The sequence below is a fragment of the Symphalangus syndactylus genome, chromosome 24 (assembly GCF_028878055.3).
Source record: "Symphalangus syndactylus isolate Jambi chromosome 24, NHGRI_mSymSyn1-v2.1_pri, whole genome shotgun sequence".
NCBI classification, from domain to species: Eukaryota; Metazoa; Chordata; class Mammalia; order Primates; family Hylobatidae; genus Symphalangus; species Symphalangus syndactylus.
Window position 1 is genome coordinate 31,374,109 of NC_072446.2, and position 21,485 is coordinate 31,395,593.

The 21,485-nt window shown below is 54.4% G+C and overlaps 1 protein-coding gene across 6 annotated transcripts in view; it reads right to left on the reverse strand.

Annotated features, from left to right (window-relative positions):
* Positions 1 to 824: 824 nt before the first annotated feature.
* PLCG1 (phospholipase C gamma 1) overlaps positions 825 to 21,485 on the reverse strand; it is a 39,236-nt gene continuing 18,575 nt past the window's right edge. For 2 of the 6 annotated variants that reach the window (XM_063633850.1, XM_055265855.2), the window contains exons 3-33: positions 16,814 to 16,966; positions 16,609 to 16,702; positions 16,415 to 16,462; positions 14,034 to 14,118; positions 13,845 to 13,928; positions 13,577 to 13,611; positions 13,294 to 13,366; positions 13,090 to 13,191; positions 12,736 to 12,854; positions 12,567 to 12,652; positions 12,371 to 12,491; positions 11,473 to 11,641; positions 11,207 to 11,329; positions 11,023 to 11,124; positions 10,748 to 10,935; positions 10,138 to 10,338; positions 9,937 to 10,056; positions 9,673 to 9,853; positions 8,606 to 8,683; positions 7,677 to 7,780; positions 7,372 to 7,468; positions 7,023 to 7,092; positions 6,279 to 6,436; positions 4,251 to 4,347; positions 3,895 to 4,119; positions 3,662 to 3,810; positions 3,007 to 3,121; positions 2,732 to 2,893; positions 2,534 to 2,622; positions 2,234 to 2,421; positions 825 to 2,081 (exon numbers count right to left, since the gene is read on the reverse strand). In XM_063633850.1, the coding sequence (XP_063489920.1) occupies positions 2,039 to 2,081; positions 2,234 to 2,421; positions 2,534 to 2,622; positions 2,732 to 2,893; positions 3,007 to 3,121; positions 3,662 to 3,810; positions 3,895 to 4,119; positions 4,251 to 4,347; positions 6,279 to 6,436; positions 7,023 to 7,092; positions 7,372 to 7,468; positions 7,677 to 7,780; positions 8,606 to 8,683; positions 9,673 to 9,853; positions 9,937 to 10,056; positions 10,138 to 10,338; positions 10,748 to 10,935; positions 11,023 to 11,124; positions 11,207 to 11,329; positions 11,473 to 11,641; positions 12,371 to 12,491; positions 12,567 to 12,652; positions 12,736 to 12,854; positions 13,090 to 13,191; positions 13,294 to 13,366; positions 13,577 to 13,611; positions 13,845 to 13,928; positions 14,034 to 14,118; positions 16,415 to 16,462; positions 16,609 to 16,702; positions 16,814 to 16,966 (3,659 nt within the window). In that variant the 3' untranslated portion in view covers positions 825 to 2,038. Of the gene's footprint in view, positions 2,082 to 2,233; positions 2,422 to 2,533; positions 2,623 to 2,731; positions 2,894 to 3,006; positions 3,122 to 3,661; positions 3,811 to 3,894; positions 4,120 to 4,250; positions 4,348 to 6,278; positions 6,437 to 7,022; positions 7,093 to 7,371; positions 7,469 to 7,676; positions 7,781 to 8,605; positions 8,684 to 9,672; positions 9,854 to 9,936; positions 10,057 to 10,137; positions 10,339 to 10,747; positions 10,936 to 11,022; positions 11,125 to 11,206; positions 11,330 to 11,472; positions 11,642 to 12,370; positions 12,492 to 12,566; positions 12,653 to 12,735; positions 12,855 to 13,089; positions 13,192 to 13,293; positions 13,367 to 13,576; positions 13,612 to 13,844; positions 13,929 to 14,033; positions 14,119 to 16,414; positions 16,463 to 16,608; positions 16,724 to 16,813; positions 16,967 to 21,485 lie in introns of all 6 variants that reach the window. The other 4 variants (XM_063633851.1, XM_055265857.2, XM_063633849.1 and 1 more) reach the window with 3 other exon arrangements.

The window sequence follows — 21,485 nt, forward strand, 5'->3', positions numbered from 1 at the left end:
ATGTATTGATGAAAATTAAAAGGGTCAACACTACCAGGCCAAGGACGTCCTAACCAACGTGGATGGGCCCTAACAGAAGAGCCTGCACAGTCCTCTTCCTTCTCTGATAGGAAACCTTTCTCTCCAGGCCATAAAAACCTAGAGAGGAAACAAGGATCATGAGGGCCCAGGTGAATTCCCACCCACCACCTTCTTGTGTATGGGAAAAAGCCAACCTCCTCTCTGTGAGCTGGGACTGTGAAGCTATAAAAGAAAGTCACACAAGAACCTGCGCACTATCGCTGTTTGATACTGGCTATTAGTTCATGTCATCCACGGAACCGGATCTATCTATCTTACATTTTTTGTGTGGTGTCATTTTTGTTCTATCCCAGCACAGCCCACTATGGAAACAGAGCCTCAGGAAGAGAAGGGCCTTTCAACTGTGTTCTGGGCACAGAGATCTCAGCTGCCAAGTCCTAGAGGCAACCAGAATGGCACCTGGCAGTGTTAACTGAATGAATGCAACATTTTTGAAAGGAGAGGTTTCTGTGGAACTGGAAAGGGGCTCTGGTTGTTTGCAGCTCACCACCAAAACTGGCTGGCCACAAAGAACCCAGGCAGGATGTACTCTGCTCAGACACACCCTCAGAGGATGGGCAGGAGAGAGTGGACCCACAACTCCTGTTAGCCCAGAGCGGGGAAGAGCTGCCTCACCTGAGAAATTTCCAGAAGACTCCCGCCTGCTTCTATTGCAGAATAATCATCTGGCGACTGTTTCTAGTGAGCATGTCCCCATGCAACAGGCTTTCCTGAGCCCCCGAAACAGCATACAAGTCAAAGGAAAAAGGACATGAGGATGATTTATTTGGCAGTCAGATCTTAAGAGGGCAGCAGAACTAGCAAATGGCCAACCCTGAGCCCAAATGTGGGCAGTAGGTTTGTGTGTGCTGAATGCTGGCTATGCTATGAGGCACCTTTGCGCCCACGGGCCTGGACCCCGGCCTCTGTCCTCAGAGGCGAGGGCTGCCTTTGTAACCTTCCCATCTCCATCCCTGGATCTTTTTACCAGTTAGAAGCTGCAATAAGGATGGCAGCTTCATTCAGCACCCAACTGCCTGTACCCCACCCACCCAGGAGGCAGGCAACTCCTGAATCCCTTTTTCATTCCTCAGGGAAAGCATATTGAGTCGTCTTTGACTTAAAAAACCTCACCAAAATAGGCTCTGCTATTTCTTCTCTTCCCACCCCGGCCCACCCCCCGATTCCTGACAGTGCCTTAACATCACAAACTAAGCCCTCTTAACACAGCAGGCAGCCCACCTGCCACTCTCCTCTCCAAGGCTCTACTCCAAGGTTTCCCTACAAGGGTGAGGAGCAGGAGGAGTAAATAACTTAGTTACAATACCATTGAGAAGAAAAATAATACTGCTATTTTTAACATGATCCCCTGTATCTTTCAGGCTGGGTCATGTTCCCAGCCATGGGCAATGTGCCCTTGTGCTGTGTCCTCCTCCTCAGGCAGGGCAGAGCCCTTCTCCATGCAGGCCCTGCATTCCTCTGCCCTGGCTCCAGGGCCAAACTGCAGGGGCATCTAGCTTCTCACCCTGCCCAGCTGTGGTTTTAAAGCTACAGGACAATGTAAACTTTGTTTCCCTGGCCCAGCAAGGCTCCTCCTCCTCCTCCACTCTTAGGAATGTCAGTAGCTCCTTGGAGTCTCCTGTGCCACTGGCTAAGGCAGCCTCTCTCTCCAAGGGGCTTCGGCCATGGTTCTGGCCCAAGATAGAAGGATCCATCTCCAGAAGACAGGGCCAGATGTGTGTGCTTAATGCGAAACAGTACAGTTTTTGCCTTCATCCAGAGCTGGGGCATGGAGGCCCAAAACAGTAATAACAGCTCATTAATGGCTTGGTTTCTGTCTAGCATTCACTGCTGGAATCCAGGCTTCAGGCTGCGAGACCCGGAAGGCCGCCACAGGGGGCTGCTTCCAAAGAACCCAGTTCACGGCATTCTACAAGGCGCACAGCACCTGCTGCTCTCCAACGAGGCTGGGGTACAACTAGAGGCGGTTGTCTCCATTGACCCGAGTCCTTCTTGGGGCCCTGGACAGAAGGGAAGAGTGTCCTTACTGGCAGGCATGGCCCTGCAGCCCAATGCCAGACAATATTACAACTTTTCTACCCAGGAGAAAGAAACACTGAAGGAGGACCTAGCCACTGCCTTCCTGGCTCTAGCACCCCTCCATCTCCCTCACCTTCGTTCTCGACTGTCAAAATGGTCTGCGAGATGCTCCTGGGAGATGCGGAAGTCCTCAAATGGCTGCTGGTAGCGGGATTCAAAGGAGCCTTCCCGGGTTCGGCCGTGAAACAGCTGGCCTGAGGCATCTGAGCCCCGCTCCCGCAGGGACGTACCACTGAAGGGACTGAGGTCACCATTCTCCTGCTTCAACAAAGCCAGGTGCACAAGAGGGTCAATGACTCCTCTGCACTTCTGGAGGCTGCTGCCTGGCTCTCCTCCCACCTACCCCAGGCCAGCCCACCCCTGCTGCAGATACCTTGGCAGGGAAAATATCAATCTTGATCAGCAGGGAGGCCAACTCCAGGTCCTCGCTGTAGTTGTTCTTCAAAGGCACTGCTCTGTATCCTAGGAGGAGGAAAAGCCTGGCCCTCAGCCCACGAGGGACAGAGCAAGGGGCCCAGCCCCGCCCTGCCAGCAAGATTGCAGGGGCACTGCCTCCAGGAATGGTCCTCACCTGTCTTCAGGCCTTTTACCGGGAAAGTAGCCTGAGCCAGGAAATTCTGGTCACTAAACATGTCTTCCTCATACACCACGAAGCGCAGAAAGGCAAATTCAGGGTTACTGATTTGGAAGTGGAAGGGCTTGGCTGGCCATACAGGGTTGAGTCCATTGTCCACTGTGAAGGCAACGACAAAAGGCTTCAGGTCACCCTGGGAGAGGATGGGATAACTGGTTGGGAGGGACTTACAGTGCCCCAGCAGGATGAGGAGGATGACTGGGAAGACTGACCCACAAACTCTGTCTTCTGCTTGGTGCTGTCATACTCAGCTCCAGCCACCTCAATCTCCACAAAAGGACACACAATGCCTCGGCCATTCTTTGGCAGATGTCGGGCCCCCAGCACCTGTAGGCAGACAAAGAAGGGCCTGGGATTGTCCTTCCTGCTCCCTCTAATCCCCCCCTGCGGAGGCTCAGGCAGCATCTGTGAAGTGGAGGCAGCACGCCCTCTGCTGGGCCCCCGGGACACTGCCCATGGAGTCCCTCACGACATCAGGGACCCTAAGCTGTCCAGAGCAGCTGCTGCCTGTAGTTTATTTGAAGTCTGAGCTTTAGCCAAAATTTCCATGTGAGTTTTGCAATCTACTTCATGTTAAATCTATTACTATTTTAACACAGAAATCTTTTAAATGACCTCCCCTTAGGGGAAAAAAAAGATCTCATCAGAACAAAACAAGTCATCAGAACAAGTGACACCGTGGCTCTGCACATCCTAGATGCATACAGTGACTGCATGCTATCTTCACCCCTTCAAAGACTCTGCTCAGGCCCCACCCACCCTGACCACCTTGATGCCTGAAAATGCCTTTTGGGGAACTCAATATAAACAGACTCCAATGGCAAGCAGCCCCTTTCCCACCCTGAAGCCCAGATGAGCAGCACCCACCTCAATAGAGATGGCACATGGCTCCAGCCCGCGGAGGCTGCTCTTGTCAAAGGGGTCAAAGGCCTCATCCCGCATGTTGCTTGGCTGCAGCACGTAGCCACAGTGCCTGCCTGTCATGAAGAGGGCCTGGTTCATCTGCATAGGCTTGTCTGGAAGAGAGAGATTATGGTGTATTCCAGTCCAGCTGCCCCACAGTGCCCCCTCCCCACCCTCCTCACAGGTGACCTCCTCACCAGGGGTCTGGAAGTTGAGGGCCACGAGCTGACTGCCACAGATCCACATGGGCAAAGGATCGTAGTTGGAGGAATCCAGTCGCTGGCCCTTGGGGTAGATGCGGGAGAGCTGCAGTCGATTGTACTGAAGGAACTTCTTGCCTTTGGCCTTGTTCACGTATTTCTCAGCCTTGGTTTCCGGGAAGGATGACATGTCCCGGTAGCAAGCACGTTCTGTGCCAATCTCTGGGCCAAACAGGGAAAACAATTACAGAGCCTGCCCACCCAGGAAGTGTTGGGGGGATAACTAAATACTCTTTTTGCACCCACCAGGCCCTCCAGGCACATGCACACCCCGCCTGGGCCCTGGCCCTTACTCTCTTCATCGAAGGGAACAGGCCGGCAATAGACGACAAGTTCAGAGAGCTCCAGGGCAATCTTCTTCCTCCGTTCCATTATCTTCCCTTCAGTGAGCTGGTGACACACACAAGGCCCTGTAGCCCCAGGCTACAGCCCTGCCCAGGAGAAGGAAGCCCCTGCCAACCTTGGGCACGCCCACACTGCAGGTGCTCTGGGCCCCTCTCCCACCTTCCCCTGTACCTTCCAGACACCACACCCAACAGTGAATGAGGGAGCTCTGTCCTCAGCCTCATCCTGGAATCATCTTTCCTCTTTTCTGTCCCAGAAGACACATTTCCCCTCCAACCCTCTTAGGGGGGTGGGGGATACAGACTCATCACCACCTATGTTCCCAGTGACCTTCCAGGGATCCTGGAATTGGCCACACTCCCAAGTGACACTTTCTGACCATTCATTACCCAGCCTCATCCCGGGGTAAAAATGATTCTTCTGTGTTACCTGTGACTGCACTGGGGATACAGGCCTCTGGCTTGGTCTCCATCTGTGTCCTAAGGATGATCCTCACTGCCTCAGTTCCCCCAACTCAAATATAACCACCCACTCTTCATGGCAAATCTCCATGCCAAATCTCTACAGAAGCCCACTTACAAGCACCCCATCCCATCCTCTCACTCCTGGAGGACTTTCTTTCAGTGGCTGTTTTTTTTTTTTTTTTTTTTTTTTTTTGAGACGGAGTCTTGCTTTGTCGCCCAGGCTGGAGTTCAGTGGCGTGATCTCGGCTCACTGCAACCTCCAACTCACGGGTTCAAGCGATTCTCCTGCCTCAGCCTCCCGAGTAGCTGGGATTACAGGTGCCTGCCACCACGCCCAGCTAATTTTTGTATTTTCAGTAGAAACAGGGTTTCACCATATTGGCCAGGCTGGTCTCGAAGTCCTGACCTCAAGTAATCCACCCGTCTCGGCCTCCCAAAGTGCTGGGATTACAGGCGTGAGCCACCACGCCCGGCCTCAGTGGCTCTTACATTCAGACTCTTCCCTTTTCAGCCTAGACCCCCGGATCCAGTCCTTCAACCACCTGGTATGCCAGCACCTTTTCCTTCTAGGGGACAGCCTGGCAAGCACCCTATCCCTTCTCTGTTTGGCTTGCAGGTACCCTCTCCAAAGCAGCTACAGACCCATCTACCAAATGCACTTGGTGAAAGGGCCACCAAGTAGGAATTCCCTAACCCTTTAGAATACTTCTCTGTTCCCCCAGGCTCAGTGGAGGAGGCCACCCTTCTCCAGAAGGCTGGTCCTACCAGCTAAGCTTGGGCTCCATCTCCTCCCACACCCTGCTCGCTCCTTTCAGCCATCTGCATGAAAGCCTGCTCAAACCCCAGTCACCTGTCCTCTCCCTCAAGGACAGGCCCTACAAAGGCTCTGCTTTTGCCATTCCAGACTCCCTGCTGCCCACTGCCATCCAATGCCAGCCATGTTGCTGATGCAGCTCAAAAGTCTCACCAGGGCTATCTGCTGCTGCTGAATCCAAAGGGCACTTGCAAGTTCTTATTGTGCCTGTCTTTACCTCTGTAGCTCTTTACACAGCAGGCCCCCTCCCTCACCAGTGGCCTGCAGTCTGACCTGCCTTTCCTGGTCTCCCTTCCTCGCCCACGCCTTCTCATATGGAGCTTCTCAATCCATCCCAAGTTCTCTTCCTATTCGACACCACCTCATCCCTTCTATGCCTCAGCCCCTACTCCACTCCACTCCTGCTTCCAGCCCAGGACTTCTTCTCTTAGCTCTGGTCTTGTGTATCCAACTGCCCACCAAGCAGACCCACTTCAACGACCCATCAGTATCTCAAACTCAACACAACCTAAACACACCACATTGCATCTTATGTGTCTGTTTCTTCTCAATCCCTAGCTAAGGCAGGGGCTGTGGCCTATCTAGCATAGGCCATCGGCTGCCCCACTGCTCTGAGGGGGCTTGTGCTGGGAGCTGGAGGCCTCAGCTGCCTGACAGGCCCACACACTGTCCCCCAGCAGGCTCCAGCAGAATCTCACCCTGGCATCTGCGGTCTGGGCCACTTCACGGATCTTTTTCACCCAGTCCTGCAGCTCCTCCTGTGAGTCGGCAGCAACATCCAGGGACCAGTGGGCCACCGACGCCATGCTGATGGAGAAGACGAAGAGCCGGTTGTTCTTGCCCTCAGGACGGATGGCTGGGAGGGCGAGAGCAGATAACAGCTGGGAATAGGCATCTCACCCCCTCCACCCCACTCCACACTGCAGGCACTGGCTCAAATGAGTTCTATCTCATCCCATTTCCTCCTTCCCACACCCCATGAGGGGAAGGACTACTCTGCTGGCCCATCTGACAGATGATGCTGCTGCAACTCAAACAAGTCCCTGCTGGTTGTGGTGGAGCCAGTGTTCCAACTCAGCTCTGACTCATGCTTCTTCCTCAGGCCATGTCTCCCTCTCCACCCCATCTCCAAGCCTCTGTCACATCCCTGTGGTACAACCCATTAGGCCTGGGGATGTCAGCCAACCAGGAGCATCATCTTTGCTCTGCCGATTCTGACGGGTTCCCCAGTGCCTGGCATAGGGTAAACATGCAGGGGTCAAAGCTGAGGGTGACAAAGGGAGCCCAGGGCGTCAAGGGGATGTCCAGAGCATGGGGAGAGCTTGGAGTGAGGGCAGCCTTTGGGGTTCAGCCATCAGCTTCCTCCCTAGGAGCAGGAAAGAGATACAAAGAAGAACCTCACCCTAGGGAACAGTGGCCAAGAGAAACGGATGGGAGCTCACCAATCTGACAAGCCGGCACATCCAGGACCCCCCGCAGCAAGTCCCCTAGGGGGCTGTTCTCGTCCAAGTGCTGTGGGAAGCAAAGCCCACCAATGGTCAGCATGGCTACTGCATATGTGTGTGAGGGGATATCCGTGTGCATGGGACAAATACATCTTGTGGGTGTGCCTGTGACTGCCAAATGTAGCACAGGTATATGGGAGACTACGAGCATGGCCACATGGGCTGTGTGACCAGCCCACGTAACAGATGTCTGCATGCACGTGCGTGCTTGGGACTGTGTAATGGGGGCATGCCAAGGAGAATCTGGGAATAGGGAATGCTGTTCCTCAGGTGGTTCTGGTTTTACCTCCCTCTCCGGCTCCAGGGCCACGGGGTTGACCATCTCTTCCACGTAGTTTGATGGGAACCACAGCTGCTTCTTCCCTCCGTAGTCCCCTCGCCACCTGTGGGAGCCACAGGGTGCTGACCTCCAGCAACCACCCCAAACTACCATGAGGAGAGTATCCTTTGGTAGGGGTTCCCATGCCTAAGCCAGGGTGAGGCAGGCACTGCTGGTACACACAGGAGACAAGCACATCACAAATGCATGTCTTTGGGGCCCTTGCTCCACTGGGGCCCTTGGACTCTGGGCCTACCACACCACTAGCTTACCAGCCTCCCTCTTGCTTCTCCACATTCTGGATGATGGCGCTCTTGGTGAAGGTCAGCTCGTCCTCCCTCTGGGCCTTGTAGTCAAAGAGGGCTTTGACCGCACACTGCAGAGGTGAGAAGCACCATTCAGAGCAGAAAGGCTCTCCCTGCCATTGCCGACCTGGGGCTTCATGTGCACACACACGTATGCTTGGGCTTCCCTGCCTAGGAGACGACACTGCCATCAACAGGCCCTAGTTCTAGTTCTTGTTACTGCCCTACAGGGAGGCTCCAGGATAGATATAATCAGAGAGGCAGGGCCGCTGCCAGTGAAATACCTCAGGACCCAGGTGGAACCTTAAGCCCCAACCTGGGCCACAGGGAGAACCTTGAATCCGCTCCCAGGAGTCAGGGCTGGCAGGCCAAGAAGGCAGGGTCTGCAGTGGCCCTGAGTGCCTCCCCGGGACCTAGAAGCATATGGGGCCTGGATGGGACCCCATCACTCATCTGTGAAGTGGAAAGAAAAACCTCCTTCCAGGTCCCCTGGCTGTGGAAGGGAGGGGGTGAGAAATAGGGCCCAGGACTTTTTAGAGAAAAAGGCAAAATGAAAAAGAACCTGTGTAACAGAGCTCCATGAGGCTGGGGAATGCGTGGCCAGTGTGCCTCCCGGCTCCCACCCCACTGCTGCCCAGGAAGGAAACAGGGGTCACCCACGGGGAGCAGTTTTAAAGGGTCACTGCTGACTTAAGGGGTAGGGGCTAGGGAGTGGGTTGGCCCTGGGAGACCTGCGGTCGCTCACCAACCACACATCTCTCACAACCTCTTGGGCCTCGGAAAACCACAACCACCACTTCTCCACAAAGACCACAGATGGCCCAGAACACAGAAATGAAGCCCCAAGCAGCTGGGGACCCTCCCCAGCTTCCTATGCCCAGAGGCCTGAGCTGTACCTTGAAAGTTGGCATAGGGTTTGCCTCTACATAGAAGCCAGGGTTGCGTCCCTCATACAGGGCCCCGTAGTCAGGCTCCTGGAAACAGGACACAATGGGATATGTTAATGCCCCAGAGCCCAGAGGTAGAAAGCAGCTACTGGTTTCTGGAGCAGCTTCCCTTTCCCCCAGTGCAGCAAACGTGCACCTGATCCACAGGGATCCTTCAATCTCAGTGGAGACGGCTTCAGAGGCCTCAGGCCCAGCCTCACCCTTCCCTTCCCTTCCTTCGCATTCTTATATGTGAGGCCCAGCCCAGGATTCTAAAATCACTCAGGTCCTAAATGCCCAAACTCCCAAGTATTTCTGAGCTATGTGCAGGTGGGCCCTTCACAGACTACCCATATTCAGTGCTTTACTTCAGTGGCTCATTGGTTCACTGCTGAGCCCAAAGTCAGGAAGGGCCTTCCCACTTCCCACATTCCTCCTGCTGCTCCTCTCCATCACCTGAGCCCCAGGTGCCAGTGGAAAACAGGCCTCTCTCCCCCAGCCAGCCCTGTCTACTGAGGACAGCAGTCTCTCAACTGATCTCCTGGTCCTAGACCCCTTCCTTCTGTCCAGGGCCCTTATCACCAGCTGTGCTGCCATGGGTCCTGACTTTTTCCCTCACTGGTCTCACCTCCTGTGGCTCTGCCCTCCATACCATCCACCAGGCGGAGGCTCCACAACCACTCTTGGGTAGCCTTATCTCATCTGCCCTAGGACAGAGTCCAGGCCAAGCCCAGGTGGATGAGCTTCCACTGTGTGCACCTCTCCCAGTGTGAGCCCCAGAACCTCCTCACTCCACACCTTGACTCATGAGGAACCCTCTGCTTATGTGCCTGTCCCCATCCTTACAGACACTGCTCAGATGTCCCCTCCTCCAGACACCCTCCTGGTACCCACACTGTGGCTCCCAGCTGGACTCGGGCCCTCCTACGAACTCCTACAACACCCCAGGTCTTGCTGTTACACACATCCAGAGACTGGTAAGATTCTGGGTCTCTCCTGCCTCCCCGGCCATGCCCCATCTACCACAGCCCCCTCACAGCTGTGCCAATCTTCTCCAGTGCCTCCTCGTTGATGGGATAGCGCAGCTTCATCTTGCGGTACAGCGGGTGTTTCTCATAGTAGCTGATGAGGTCAACAAGGCTGTCGAACTCCGAGTTCCCTAGCATCACTGTCTGGCCCTCTTGCTGGACACGGCAATGCTTGATCTTGCCCTCAGCCCTTCACAAGGACAAAACAGTCACACAGGGTCAGGGCAGCTCAGACCCAAGCAAGGCCCCACAACCCAGTGCCACACCCCTCACCGGAAAGAGATGGCATATGAGTTGGGCTCATTCCGCTTCCGCACCAGGAAGGCCCCATCACGAGGGACGCGCATTAGCATGTGCTCAGCCTGTGCTCTGGTCAGGCTCGCGTGGTACCACCTGAGAACAGGTAGAGTCAGGCCCGGCCAGCACCACCCATGGCCCTGCCCTGCCTTGTCCGCCCCCAGGCCCCTCCCTCACTCTTTGCTCTCATGGGCGTTGGTCTGTGGGACAGGCTCTGAAAGTCTCATCTCAAACTCATTACAGCGCAGGGGCACCTGCTGGTAGTGCGTGATGAGGTCATAGAGGGAGTCAAAGACGAGGTTGTCTGTCAAGAAGAACTTGGGGGTCCCAGCATCTTGCCGGGAGTGGATACGGCAGTGCTGGACTTTCCCGTTCCGCCTGTGGAAGACACAGGGTGAGGGAGGCTGGGGGAAACAGGCCAGGGCCCCAAAGACCAAGTTCCACCCCAGATGAGGGTGGAACTCAAGGAGGGAGCCTCAAGGAGGGAGACCAATCTCCTGAGGAGCTCAGGTGTGGGCAGTCACGTGAACTGAAGGTGTGAGCTTAAAATGAACCGAAAAGGGAGGGGGGGTGAGAGAGAGAGAGAGAGAGAGAGAGAGAGAGAGAGTGTGTGTGTGTGTGTGTGTGTGTGTGTGTGTATGTGTGTATGTAGGTGAAATTATGTTCCATGTAAAGCATAATTATTGTCCTGGATCAAAGGCTCAAATGTTAACTGATTATCTCTGGGTGATGTCATGTCTGTGTACATATGCTGACTGAACATATGCATCTGCATGGGAAGTGTTACCAGAAAGAGAGCGTGTAGTCGCCCACGAAGGTCTCACTCTCTCGCACAAGGAAGGAGCCGTCAGGGGCTCCGGTCTCGATGCAGTACTCAGTGAGCAGGCGCTCAGCGATGTGACGCCCATCACGCCCTGCCCCTAGCTTCCCATGGAACCACTTCTCATTGGAGTGCAGCTCTGTGCTGCTGCTGACCTGTCAGGGGAAGGCAACAGCAAACATACTGTGACCTTGGCCCAGGCCTGACCTGGCCCAGCCCCCAGACCTGAGCTGGTTCCTCACCTCCTTGGGCTCCTCCTCATCCTCGTTGCCCTGGTCACTGCTGGTCTCCTCAGAGTAGTAGATCTTGCTGCTGGTCAGAACAAAGTAGTGGGGATACCATTCCTGGAAAAGACCAAAGAGGGACTTGTGAGCCAGGGTTCTCACACCCACTGGCCTACCACCCCCAGCCTGGCCCAGTCCTCACGTGGTTCACAGGGTCCTCCAGGTAGAGGATGCCATTCTTGATGGAGTTGCTGATGTCGTTCTCAGAGTACATCATGGAGGTAGGAACCTCCTCGTAGGCACTGCCCTCAGCCAGCTTCTTGTGCTGTAGGGGCAACCAGAACAGGGCAATGCAGACCCCAGTCCTCACCCCACCTCCTCACCCAGGTTTAGGCCCAACAGCTGAAGCCATGGCCTGGGCAAGGCACTGACAAGCGTGGGGCTTCCGCAATAAGCCTGCCACCCCACCTTGATGAGGATCTTCCTCTTAAGCTGGTTGGGTGAGGGGAGCCCATCGGCAGAGATCTCCACGGGCTTGGTGAGGAGTGTGTCCCCTAGCACCTTCTTGAAGTGCTGGGCCATGTTCCTCTGCTGGGCAATGCTGCAGTGGTCCTCAATGGACAGGATGACTGGGTACCTGCGGGATGGGGGACAAGCACAGTCAAATAGATTCTGCAATTCTCTGGGTCTAAGTAGCCCCTCACAGTGAGGTGTTGGCAGCCAAGGGCCTGGGGGCTTCTTGTCTATAAAAATTATCCCAGAAAAGAGGCAGGCCATAGCCACTGGTGGGGCAGAGGGGGGTTCTACAGCTGTGGCAGCAGTGGAAACCAAAGGGTGGCAACTGATGCAGTCCCGAGCTGGCCCAATTATGGAGGCTGCTCAGCAGTGCAAGAAAAATGTTTCACACCAAAGAGGCCAGGAGAGAGGAGAAGCCTCCAAAGTTAGCTGTTAGAGTCCTGGTAAGCTAAGGGAGACCTGTGACCACAGTTTAAGCAGTAAACAGAATTGAAGGAATGGGACATAGGGAACACAGACAATCTTCTGGGCTGTGAAGGCAAAGGAGTTGGCAGGACACTGGCCTAAAGAAACCAGGGCATGTTTTCTGAAGATGAGAAGAACATGCCTTCTACCGTTTAAAGGACCCATGAAGAAGAGAGTGGGCCCAACATGTAGGAAACAAAGTGTAACTTGGGAAACAACAGCTCAAGTAGGGAGCAGGTGACGAGAAGAGGCCAAGAGGAAGGACAAAGATGAAAGGCTGAGAGAGAGGGGACAGGGCATTCAAGGAGTCTTTCTGCCCTCTGTCCCTCTAGAATGAGAGACCTGGAGCCAAGTTAACCCCTGGGTCATCTAGCCTCCGACTCACTCTGAGGCCACAAAGGCATGCTCCTTGATGGTGAGCAGGACATCTGAGAACTTGATCTTGGTGGTAAGGGTGTGCCCATGGTAAATAACTGGCATCCCATCCGGGCCGTCCCAGCAGTCCACTGGGGAGCAACATCACCATGGTCAAGCGGGCAAGGCCTCCCATCTTCCCTCCCCCAGCCCTGGACCCCACGCACACTCAATGCAGCGACAGCCCATCCGCAGGCAGCGAGCATAGGCTTCCAAGGAGGACTCACTGGAGAACTGGTCCCCGGTCAGGTACCTGGATAGGCAAGGAGAGGCAGGTATGGTTAAGATGGGCCCTCCTGGGAAGAAGCTGGGTGGGCCTGAAGGGGCCACACTCACGTGTTGTGTGAGGAGGAGATCCAGTAGTGGGAAAGAGGGTTGTTCATGGTGTCCGGGCATACTGCATCCAGCTGTGAGTTCCACACACTGTTCTCTTTGGAGAACAGGAAGGTGACAAACTGTCCAGGAACATGTGGAAGGGAAGAGAAAGTGAGTCCCTGCCCTGTCCAACCCGAGATGGTAGATTGGGGGTAGGAGAGAGAGTGCTCTGTCCCAACTGGGGGTGGACAAGGTGCACAGTAGGTAGGAACAAGGTGGCATCCCTAAGGAGCGTCTAGCTCCTGGAGCCCAGGTGGGGTTCTGGTCACCCCTACTCATTCTCTTGACAAAAATTGGGTGAAACATCGGGCTTACCTCATCCAGGAAGAAGTATGGCTCCTCGATCTCTCGTAAGGGGTCTCGGAGGAAGCTGAGCATGAACTCTTGCACCTGGAGGCGATCAACAGCCCACAGCTCCTGATGGGGTAGGGAGGGCAAGGGATGAGAGAAGCCTCCAGTCAGGGATGAGCCCAGCCCCTCACAACCTGACAGCCTGGGCCAACGTCAGCCCAGCCATACCCCCTGGTAGTCAAGAAGGAACTGCTGGAACTCAGGAAGGGACACTCGGCAAAGCTCCGGCCGCTCCCCAGCCCTGCAGGGAGAGAAGGTAAGCTAGCTAGTATGGTCAACAGACAACAAGGTGCCCCATGGAAGGCAGATCCCAACTCCCAGCCAGCACAGCTTCCCAGAATGGTCCAACATGGTTCCCTACTCCCACTGCCTCCCACCTGGATCAAGAATCACCCAGTGGAGAGATGAAGGGGGCCCAGGGAAAACCCTACCTCCCCACTCCAAACCAAACCTCAGAGTACTGGCTTCCAAGAAGGGGAGGTCCATCTGCAGGAAACAGAACCTGGTCAGGGCAAGAGCCCCTGGGAGGCCATGTGGGAAAGGGGCTAGTAAGAAGGCAGGCTAGAGCAGCAGATGGGGGCAGGCCTCAAGAGGAGAAGAACTGGAGAAATAGCACCCAAAAGCCCCTAAGCAGGGCAGCAGGGCTGAGGCAGGCAGAGCTGGGGGGTGGGGTGGAGGAGCAGGGGCAGGGGTTGAGGGAGGGCAGGTGGCTCATGCACCGTCTTCTGGGCGCTGTACATGAGGCTGCGGTACAGCTGAGCAAACTGCCCGTAGGTGATGTCCCCACTGCGCTGCTCCAGGTCCTGCATGGTATAGAGCAGGAGTGCCAGTCAGGCAGTCAGGCCCCCAGCTGCAGGGCTCTTGCCTTCTCCTGCCCCCATCTACAGACAGCCCTGGGTGGCACTTACCGTCAGCCGCTCTCGGAGGAAGCGCATGTTGGGGACCCGGTAGTTGACCTGGGACAGCATGTTCTTCAGGTCCTTGGCTGATATACTGAGAAAACAGGGACATCCCCAATGGTCTCATCCAGCTTCTCATGACCTCTGACCTGTAGGTCGAGCCCACCTGGGGCTGGACAGGTAAACAACACTATTCTGGGAACCTGGAGTCCTGAGGGCAAGACTGGATCAGAACCCATGGGGTGACCAAGGTTAGTCCCTTCCTTTCTTTGGACCTCAGTTCCTCATCTGAGCAAAAAAAAAAAAAAAAAAAAAAAAAAAAAAAAAAAAAAAAGCCTGTAATTCTGGCAAGGAAGATGTGAACAGATTCAGTAAAGTGGGTCAGGCATGGGAGGAAGAAACACCACTCTCCAGGCCTCCCCTCCCACCGGCACTGCTCAGGTCTGTGCCAACGTGGCAGTCAGCCTATCCAAGACAGAAGGCAGGGCTCACTCACAACTTCCCTGTTGGGGGCAGCACGGCAGCAGGTCCCTACCTGCTGCCCACTAGGATGCTGGGAGTTTGGTCCTCAGAACCCACTAACCCATGAGAGGGAGGAAGGAGGAGGTGCATGCTCCACCAAATACAATGACTGGCAACTGGCACCTCCTGGGGCTAGACAGGGCCTGGCTCCAGAAAAGAAACTCAGAGAACAAGCGCCCCTGCTCTCCAGGGGTGTCCTGCCCAGGATGTGAGGCTGGGGACACTGCTGGACCTGGCAACAGGATGGACAAGAAGGGGGAAGGGGGAGCTTTCTCTCCCGGAAGGTGGTGTCAAGGAGGGGAGGGGAGGGTGGGACCACCTCCTCTGGGCCCCAAGAGCCTGGGAGGAGGCACCAAAGTTCCCCGAGGGGGCTGAGCGCCACACTGAGTGGATCAAGCACCGCGGAGGGAGGGCTGGCTCTGTACAGGCGCCGCCTCCTCTGATCCTCAGTCACCCAGGAGGTAGGTGCTATCAGGGTCCTTGTTTTCCAGTGAGGAAACAGAGGCCTTCTGGTTGCAACTGCCTGCATCACCAACCTTGCCCTCTGTGGTCTCTTTCCCATCAGCGTACAAACAGCTTGTTACTTCTTCCACCAAAAACATCTGTCTTGCCCCTGCTTAGCTCTCCAGCTGCTGCCCTCTTCTTTGCTCCCCTCCACAGCAAAACTCCTTGCAAGAGTCATCTTGCTCCCTCTCATTCCCTTGAGCCCCTCACCGCTAGGCTGATACCACTCTTCTCACCATGTTAAATCCAAGGGTCAACGGTCAGATTTCACCACTGTCTTCTTCCTTGGGCTGCCAGAACTCAACACTCTGGGGGTTCTCCTCTTACTGCACTAGTTGTCCCCAACCCCTCCAATCTCTAATAGGGGGGTGGTCTGGGATCAGCCACTGGACCCTGCCCTTTTCTTGGTCTGCTTGCCCCCTAGGTGATCTCACCCAGCCCTGTGGCTTTCAGTGTTATCTACATACTCCCAAGTTAAAATCTGTAGCCCCCACTGTGTATGTACCTAAACTTACTCTAACCACCTGCCTACTCAACATCTCTCCCTGGACAGCTAATAGGCATCAGAAAACTTAACATGCCTCAAACTGAACCCCTGAGCTTCCCTCCAAATGGGCTCATCCCATGATCTTCTCATCTCAGTCAATGGCGACTCTGTTTTCCAGTTGCTCAAGCCAAAGAGCATACTACTATCCTCAATGCCTCTCACACCCCAAAATCAGTCTGTTAAGGACACCCCAAAATCAATCTGGCTCTATCTTCAAAATACAACATGGCCAAAATCCAGCCACTTCCTACCATTACTATCATGATCCAAGCCCTCTCATTTTCCACCTGGAGTGTGGAAACAGCTCCTAACTGAGCTCTCCACACAGCAGCCAGAGTGATCCTGAGTAACCCAAGTCAGGTCACATCACTCCTCTCTTCAGAACCCTTCCATGGCTTCCCATTTCTTTCAGGACAAAGGACCTCACCATGGTGCAGCACCCACACCATCTGATCTTTGCTCCCCCTTCTCTCCTTGGCCCCTCTGGCTGCCACACCAGGCCTCAGTGCCAGAGTTTCAGGGCACCCTTCACACACTACTGGCCACCCTCACCTCCAGGACACCCAAAGCCAGTTCTACACATCCAGTCTCTGCCCATAGCAGCAGGGCATACAGCATGTGGCTGGCTCCTCTCACCAGCTCACACCAAGGCCACCAGAGGACTTTGTGCAGAAAGCTACATGTGGCAGAACCTTCTGCCCACCCTCCTGGCCCCATTTAAGGTCCCCTGGGTCCTCTGGCTCTCCAGGCAGCTACTTAGAGGCCCGGCTAAGGTTCTGGATGCCCATCCCCACCCTGCTGGGCTAGAGCCACATACCGATCCTCACGATTCCGATCCACTGAGTAAAACTGCTTCCGGAGCCACCTGGAGAGAGAAGCCTGAGGTGAGGGCCACTTCTCCATCTACGGCCAGGCCTGGGAGATGTCTGGGCACACAAAGGTCTGCCTGCTGTCCCTGTCCCCCTGGTCTCTAATGCTCCTAGCCCTAACCCCTTCAGGAGTGGTTCTTACCTCTCTATCTGCAGGGGTGTGGGTGCCTGCAATGTATCCTCCATCAGCCAAGTTAAGCCCTTGATCCACATGTTCACTTCATCCTCAGATGTGGCTGTGAGCAAGGTATCAACAGCTGCCCCAAGGGCACATATCTCCCACTGGGCAGGAGCCAGCGGGCATTCCCCTAACTATCCTCTACCTCCTCCACCCCCTTGACTCCCACCTTGCAGGCTCAGCGTTTTCAGGCGAAATTCCATTCCATAGAGAATGACAAAGCAATGTGACTGGTCCGGCCGGAAAGCTGGGTCCTCTTGATAGCGATCAAAGTCCCGTGAGGTCTTCCCCGGGCGGATCTCCTTAATTTCGCGAATATCAACTAGGAAGGTAGCAAAGAGACCAAGATCAAGCTGGGGTCTCCCAGAATCAACACCGAAAGGAGGGCAGCCTGGTTTCCTCATTCTTACACTCTCTCTCAGGGAGGAACCCCAGAGGCAGAGCCAAGACCACTCAGTCACTCTGGTAATAAGAGGGCTGGGTTGAGTCTAGGGATAGGCCTTTGCTAAGTAAGGGCTGAGATGTCAGAGAGGGCTATATGGGGGAGAGGCAGTTCTGTGGGGCGTCCCTTCCCTATCTTTGTTCCCTCACTGAGACATTTTGACCTGCAAAAGAGCTAGACTCCAGAAGGAGAAATAGGGACCCAAGGCTGTTAATGAGGACCACTTCCTGACACAAGGTACACACAAATCAAATCATAAAGTCCCAGAGGCAGGGCTGGGTAGGTCAAGATGGGCCTCAGGATCCCTGGGAGAAAGTAGGCTCTGGCCCAGAAGACTGGTGCATCCCTGAAATGCCTAACTGCTAAAGACATCCCCGCACAAGTCTCAGCAAGGGGCCTAATCCCCACCCCATCCCCCGACCAAGGCATTGGCTGTCCAAGAGCAGCAGCCAGCCTAGACCCAGACCACCATTTTGTCTGTGACCATTTCCTTATCTTAGCTATCCTAGGCCGTTGCATGCTCCCCTGGCCTTCACAGGGCATAGTCAGAGAGGTACACGGGCTTGAATAGCAGATGATCTGCCTCAGCCACTAAAACTTGAGAAAATGACGAGTAACTCATTTAACTTCTCAGAGTCTCAGTTTTACCATCTGTAAAGCAAAGGGCTTGACTGAGTTTCTCTAGAAGGCAGGGTGGTAGAAAAAACATGCACGAGCTCTGGGTGAGACTGGCTGAACTAAAATCCTAGCTCCACCTCACAATAGCTATGTGATCTCAATAGTGACAGCCACTCTGACCTCACTGCTACACTTGTGAAGAGAGTAACATAAGAGTAACACAATAGCATCAGAAAGATGTTGGTAAGATCAAAAGTCCTAACGGCTAGAAACACCCAGCACTATATGTGGGACATGGAGGGAGCCCATCCAATGGACTCCTCTGCTCCCTCAGCAAAGGTGCACAGGCTCTGACACACTCTCCAGCACAGGGGCCCGCTGGCTGGAGGGCAGACATTCCAGCCCAGAAATCACCGATTTAAGGTAGATTAGGTCAAAGGAAAAAAGCTTGGCTTAGCCAACAGCTATGACTTTCTTTGAGTATTCCCCAAGCTCTGAAGCCTTTCAAAATTAGCCGGGCGTGGTGGCGGGCGCCTGTAGTCCCAGCTACTTGGAGAGGCTGAGGCAGGAGAATGGTGTGAACCCGGGAGGCGGAGCTTGCAGTGAGCCGAGATTGCGCCACTGCACTCCAGCCTGGGCAACAGAGTGAGACTCCGTCTCAAAAAAAAAAAAAAAAAACATGCTCTAAACCCAGACTGGCCTGGTAACTTCGGAGCCAGATGCAGTGCCAGCATTTGCCTGACCAACCTCCACCCCAGGAGCCCTTCCAGCCCAGCTCCCCCAGATGCTCTCTTCCTGTCCCATCCCTCTAGCAACTGCCACAAAACTCCACATCTATCCCACCTGGAACAGTGGGCATTGCTTCTGGCCCTAACCCTAGCTCCCCGACACATTTCTGGTTCTACCTGGAAACACCTGTCCCCTCAGCAAACCCCTCCAGCCTGTCCTCTAGCTGAGAGTCCTGCCTTTTCTGCTGTTTTCTCTGACCCCTGGTTCTCACCAATCAGCCATCCTTCCCCAGTCTTCTGGCTCTTCATAAAACATTATTCTGACCCCCCTAGACCTCATTCAAGCCCCTCCCGAGGCTGCCCACTGACAGTCTAAGGAGAACAAACAACAAACACCTTCTATGGCCTTGAAGGCTCTTTGTGACAGGGCTCAGGAATTTACCTCTCCAGCTTTTGCCCTCTCACCCTCTCTGCTCCATCCACACTAAGCCACACCAAGGACAAGAATAGCTGTTGCTTCCCATCGCTATTTCATCTTGATTCCTAGTCTGGAAATGTCCACCTCCCAGGTTTCCTTCTCTTCTACCAAGAGCCCAACTGAGAAGTTCCTTCCTGTGGTACTAATACACTTGACGCCTCGTGCATACAAACATGTACATACATTGCTCACATACCTAAGGCCAGGCAGGGCCCCTCCAGGGCTTGCTTAATGACTCAATGAAGAAATGAAAAAGGCAGGTACACAGGCAGGAGGAGGGAAAACCAAATAGGGATGGGGAAAAAAAATGAATAGTTACACTCGGGTAGAAACAGGGGCAAGGAGAACTGGGCCATAAAAGACCTAACCAAGAACACAGGGCTTCCAAGGACAGAAGGAGGAGCTTCCATCAGGGGAAATGGCTAGATCAGAAACTGCAGAACAACCACAAACTCTGCCTTTTGAAACAGAAACCAGTCTGCTCTTCCGGTGTGGAGCTGCTGTCATCTCCCTCCCACACCTTCTTGCAAAGGTGAGTGTGACTGTACACGCGCGCGCGCACACACACACACACACACACACACACTCTCAACAGGCCTGTACTCCTGCACATATTTCCATTGAGATCAGTTGAAGGCAGAACAGGTGACTGAGATAGGGACCAGGTAGGCACCGCGCAGCTCCAGGCCAGGCATCCAACGCTCCCAAGTTCCTGTTGGCCACACCTGGTCCCTTGTACTGTCTTCCATAAGAAGGCACCAGCCTGGCCCTGGCAGCACAGTGAGATGCTCTACTAGGTTCTTGAAAGCCACATCCTGTGCTACCTCCCAACCTCACCCTTCATCTTCCTGCCTCCCAGAACAAATATGGCAGCATCCTCTTTCCTGAGAGAGCCAGAGCTGGTCCCCAGGAATTCACAAGGAGACTCCCCAGAGAGGAATGGCCTCTGCCCTTGTTGCAGGTGACAGAGAGACTGATCCAGTCTGGCACAGTCTGGGTCAGACCTCCCTGCCATTAGTCAGGAGGGCAGGAAAAGAGACCTTCCCAGAACTTAGGAGCTTGAGAAGGGGAGAACTACTTAGGGGAGTAGGAAAGTCACACCTTATACCCAAAAATCCATGACCTAGCACTCCTCCCCAACTCAGAACCATGAGAGAACAACATTCAGGGGAACTCTGGGGAAAAGAAAAGCCAGGGGTACGAAGAGGCCGTCACTATGAAGAAGATGGGGCAGTGAGGAGGAACTCTTTGAGAACAAGGGCAGATCCCACAAGTAGCAGCCCAGAGGCCTGATGTACAGCATGATGACAAAGGCCTAATGCCCAGGCTCGCCTTGACCCAAGAGGGCACAGCCCAGCCAGCATAGCCCATCAGGGCTGCAGCGTATTCATTCTGCGCAGCACCAGGTCCCCAGGCCCATGGTGATGGCTGCCCAGGCTTCAGGAATGGCACCATGTACCCAAGCCCACAGTGAATGCTGCCTGGGCTTCAGGAATGGCCCGGGCATTACCATTCCAAATGTGGCTATGGTAGACAGTGACAAGATAAGCCGCTTGGGGCAGTGAGGGGGATTTAGTCCTTTATATTTAATCGTTCACAAACTCTCATGAAGAAACAGACTCAGTCTTTCTTAAGGGGCTCTGAAGTAATGAGGGACCACACACACCTGTGCCTGGACTGTATATCACATGTCAGCTCTGAGGACTGAGAACCTTCTCATAAGCCAGGCTTCCTGGTGCCCCAGGCAGAATCCTGGGGCCTTGCTCTGCTCCCTGCCCTGGTGGAGATCTGCCTTCTCCTGCTCTTTCAAGAAGCCTTCCCTGACCATCCCCTTCCCAGCTTAGTGAGGAGAACCACACAGCTCTTAAATTCTAGCTATCAGGCCCTGGCAGTCCCTCACTCTTTCAGTCTCAGTTTCCCCATCAGAAAACTGGAAATTCCTCTTACCTCACATGGTTGCTGTGAGGGCCATGCTGGGAAGTGCTGGTAATAGAGAAGTCTGGAGACAGCCCACCTGTCTACCTGTGTGCCTAGTGCCATTGACATGGAGCCTACAAAAGCTGGCAGTAGTGGAGACAAATAAGGCTACTTGCCAAGGCCCCACTAAGTGCAAACCCAAACTTAGGTGAAATAAAGATGGTCCATGAAGAGAAGAATACAAGCAGCTATTTCCCCAGCTCAAAAAGAAGCCTGGCAGGGATGGGGGCATTGTATGGGGAGAAGGGGCACTCTTACAGACTTGTATACAGATAAGCATATGCAGACACGCTGCTTCCTGAGCCTGCAGTGCCCCACTTACACACTCACCAACAGTCTGAGGCACATGCATCCCCAAAGATCAAGTTTCAAATCCTGGCTCCAAGTATACAGCTAGGCCTTGGCAAGTCTGCAGTCCTCTCTGGTCCATCATAAGATGAAGGCTTTCGTGGGAGTAGACCCACAACAGACCCTTACATGTAGGTACACTACCTCACAGATACCCACATAGGACGGTCAGCCTTGGCCTGCCCTTACCACGCCCAACCTCGGATTCATGTGTGTTTTGTTTTCTGGGCAGAAGGAAATGTGCCTGCTG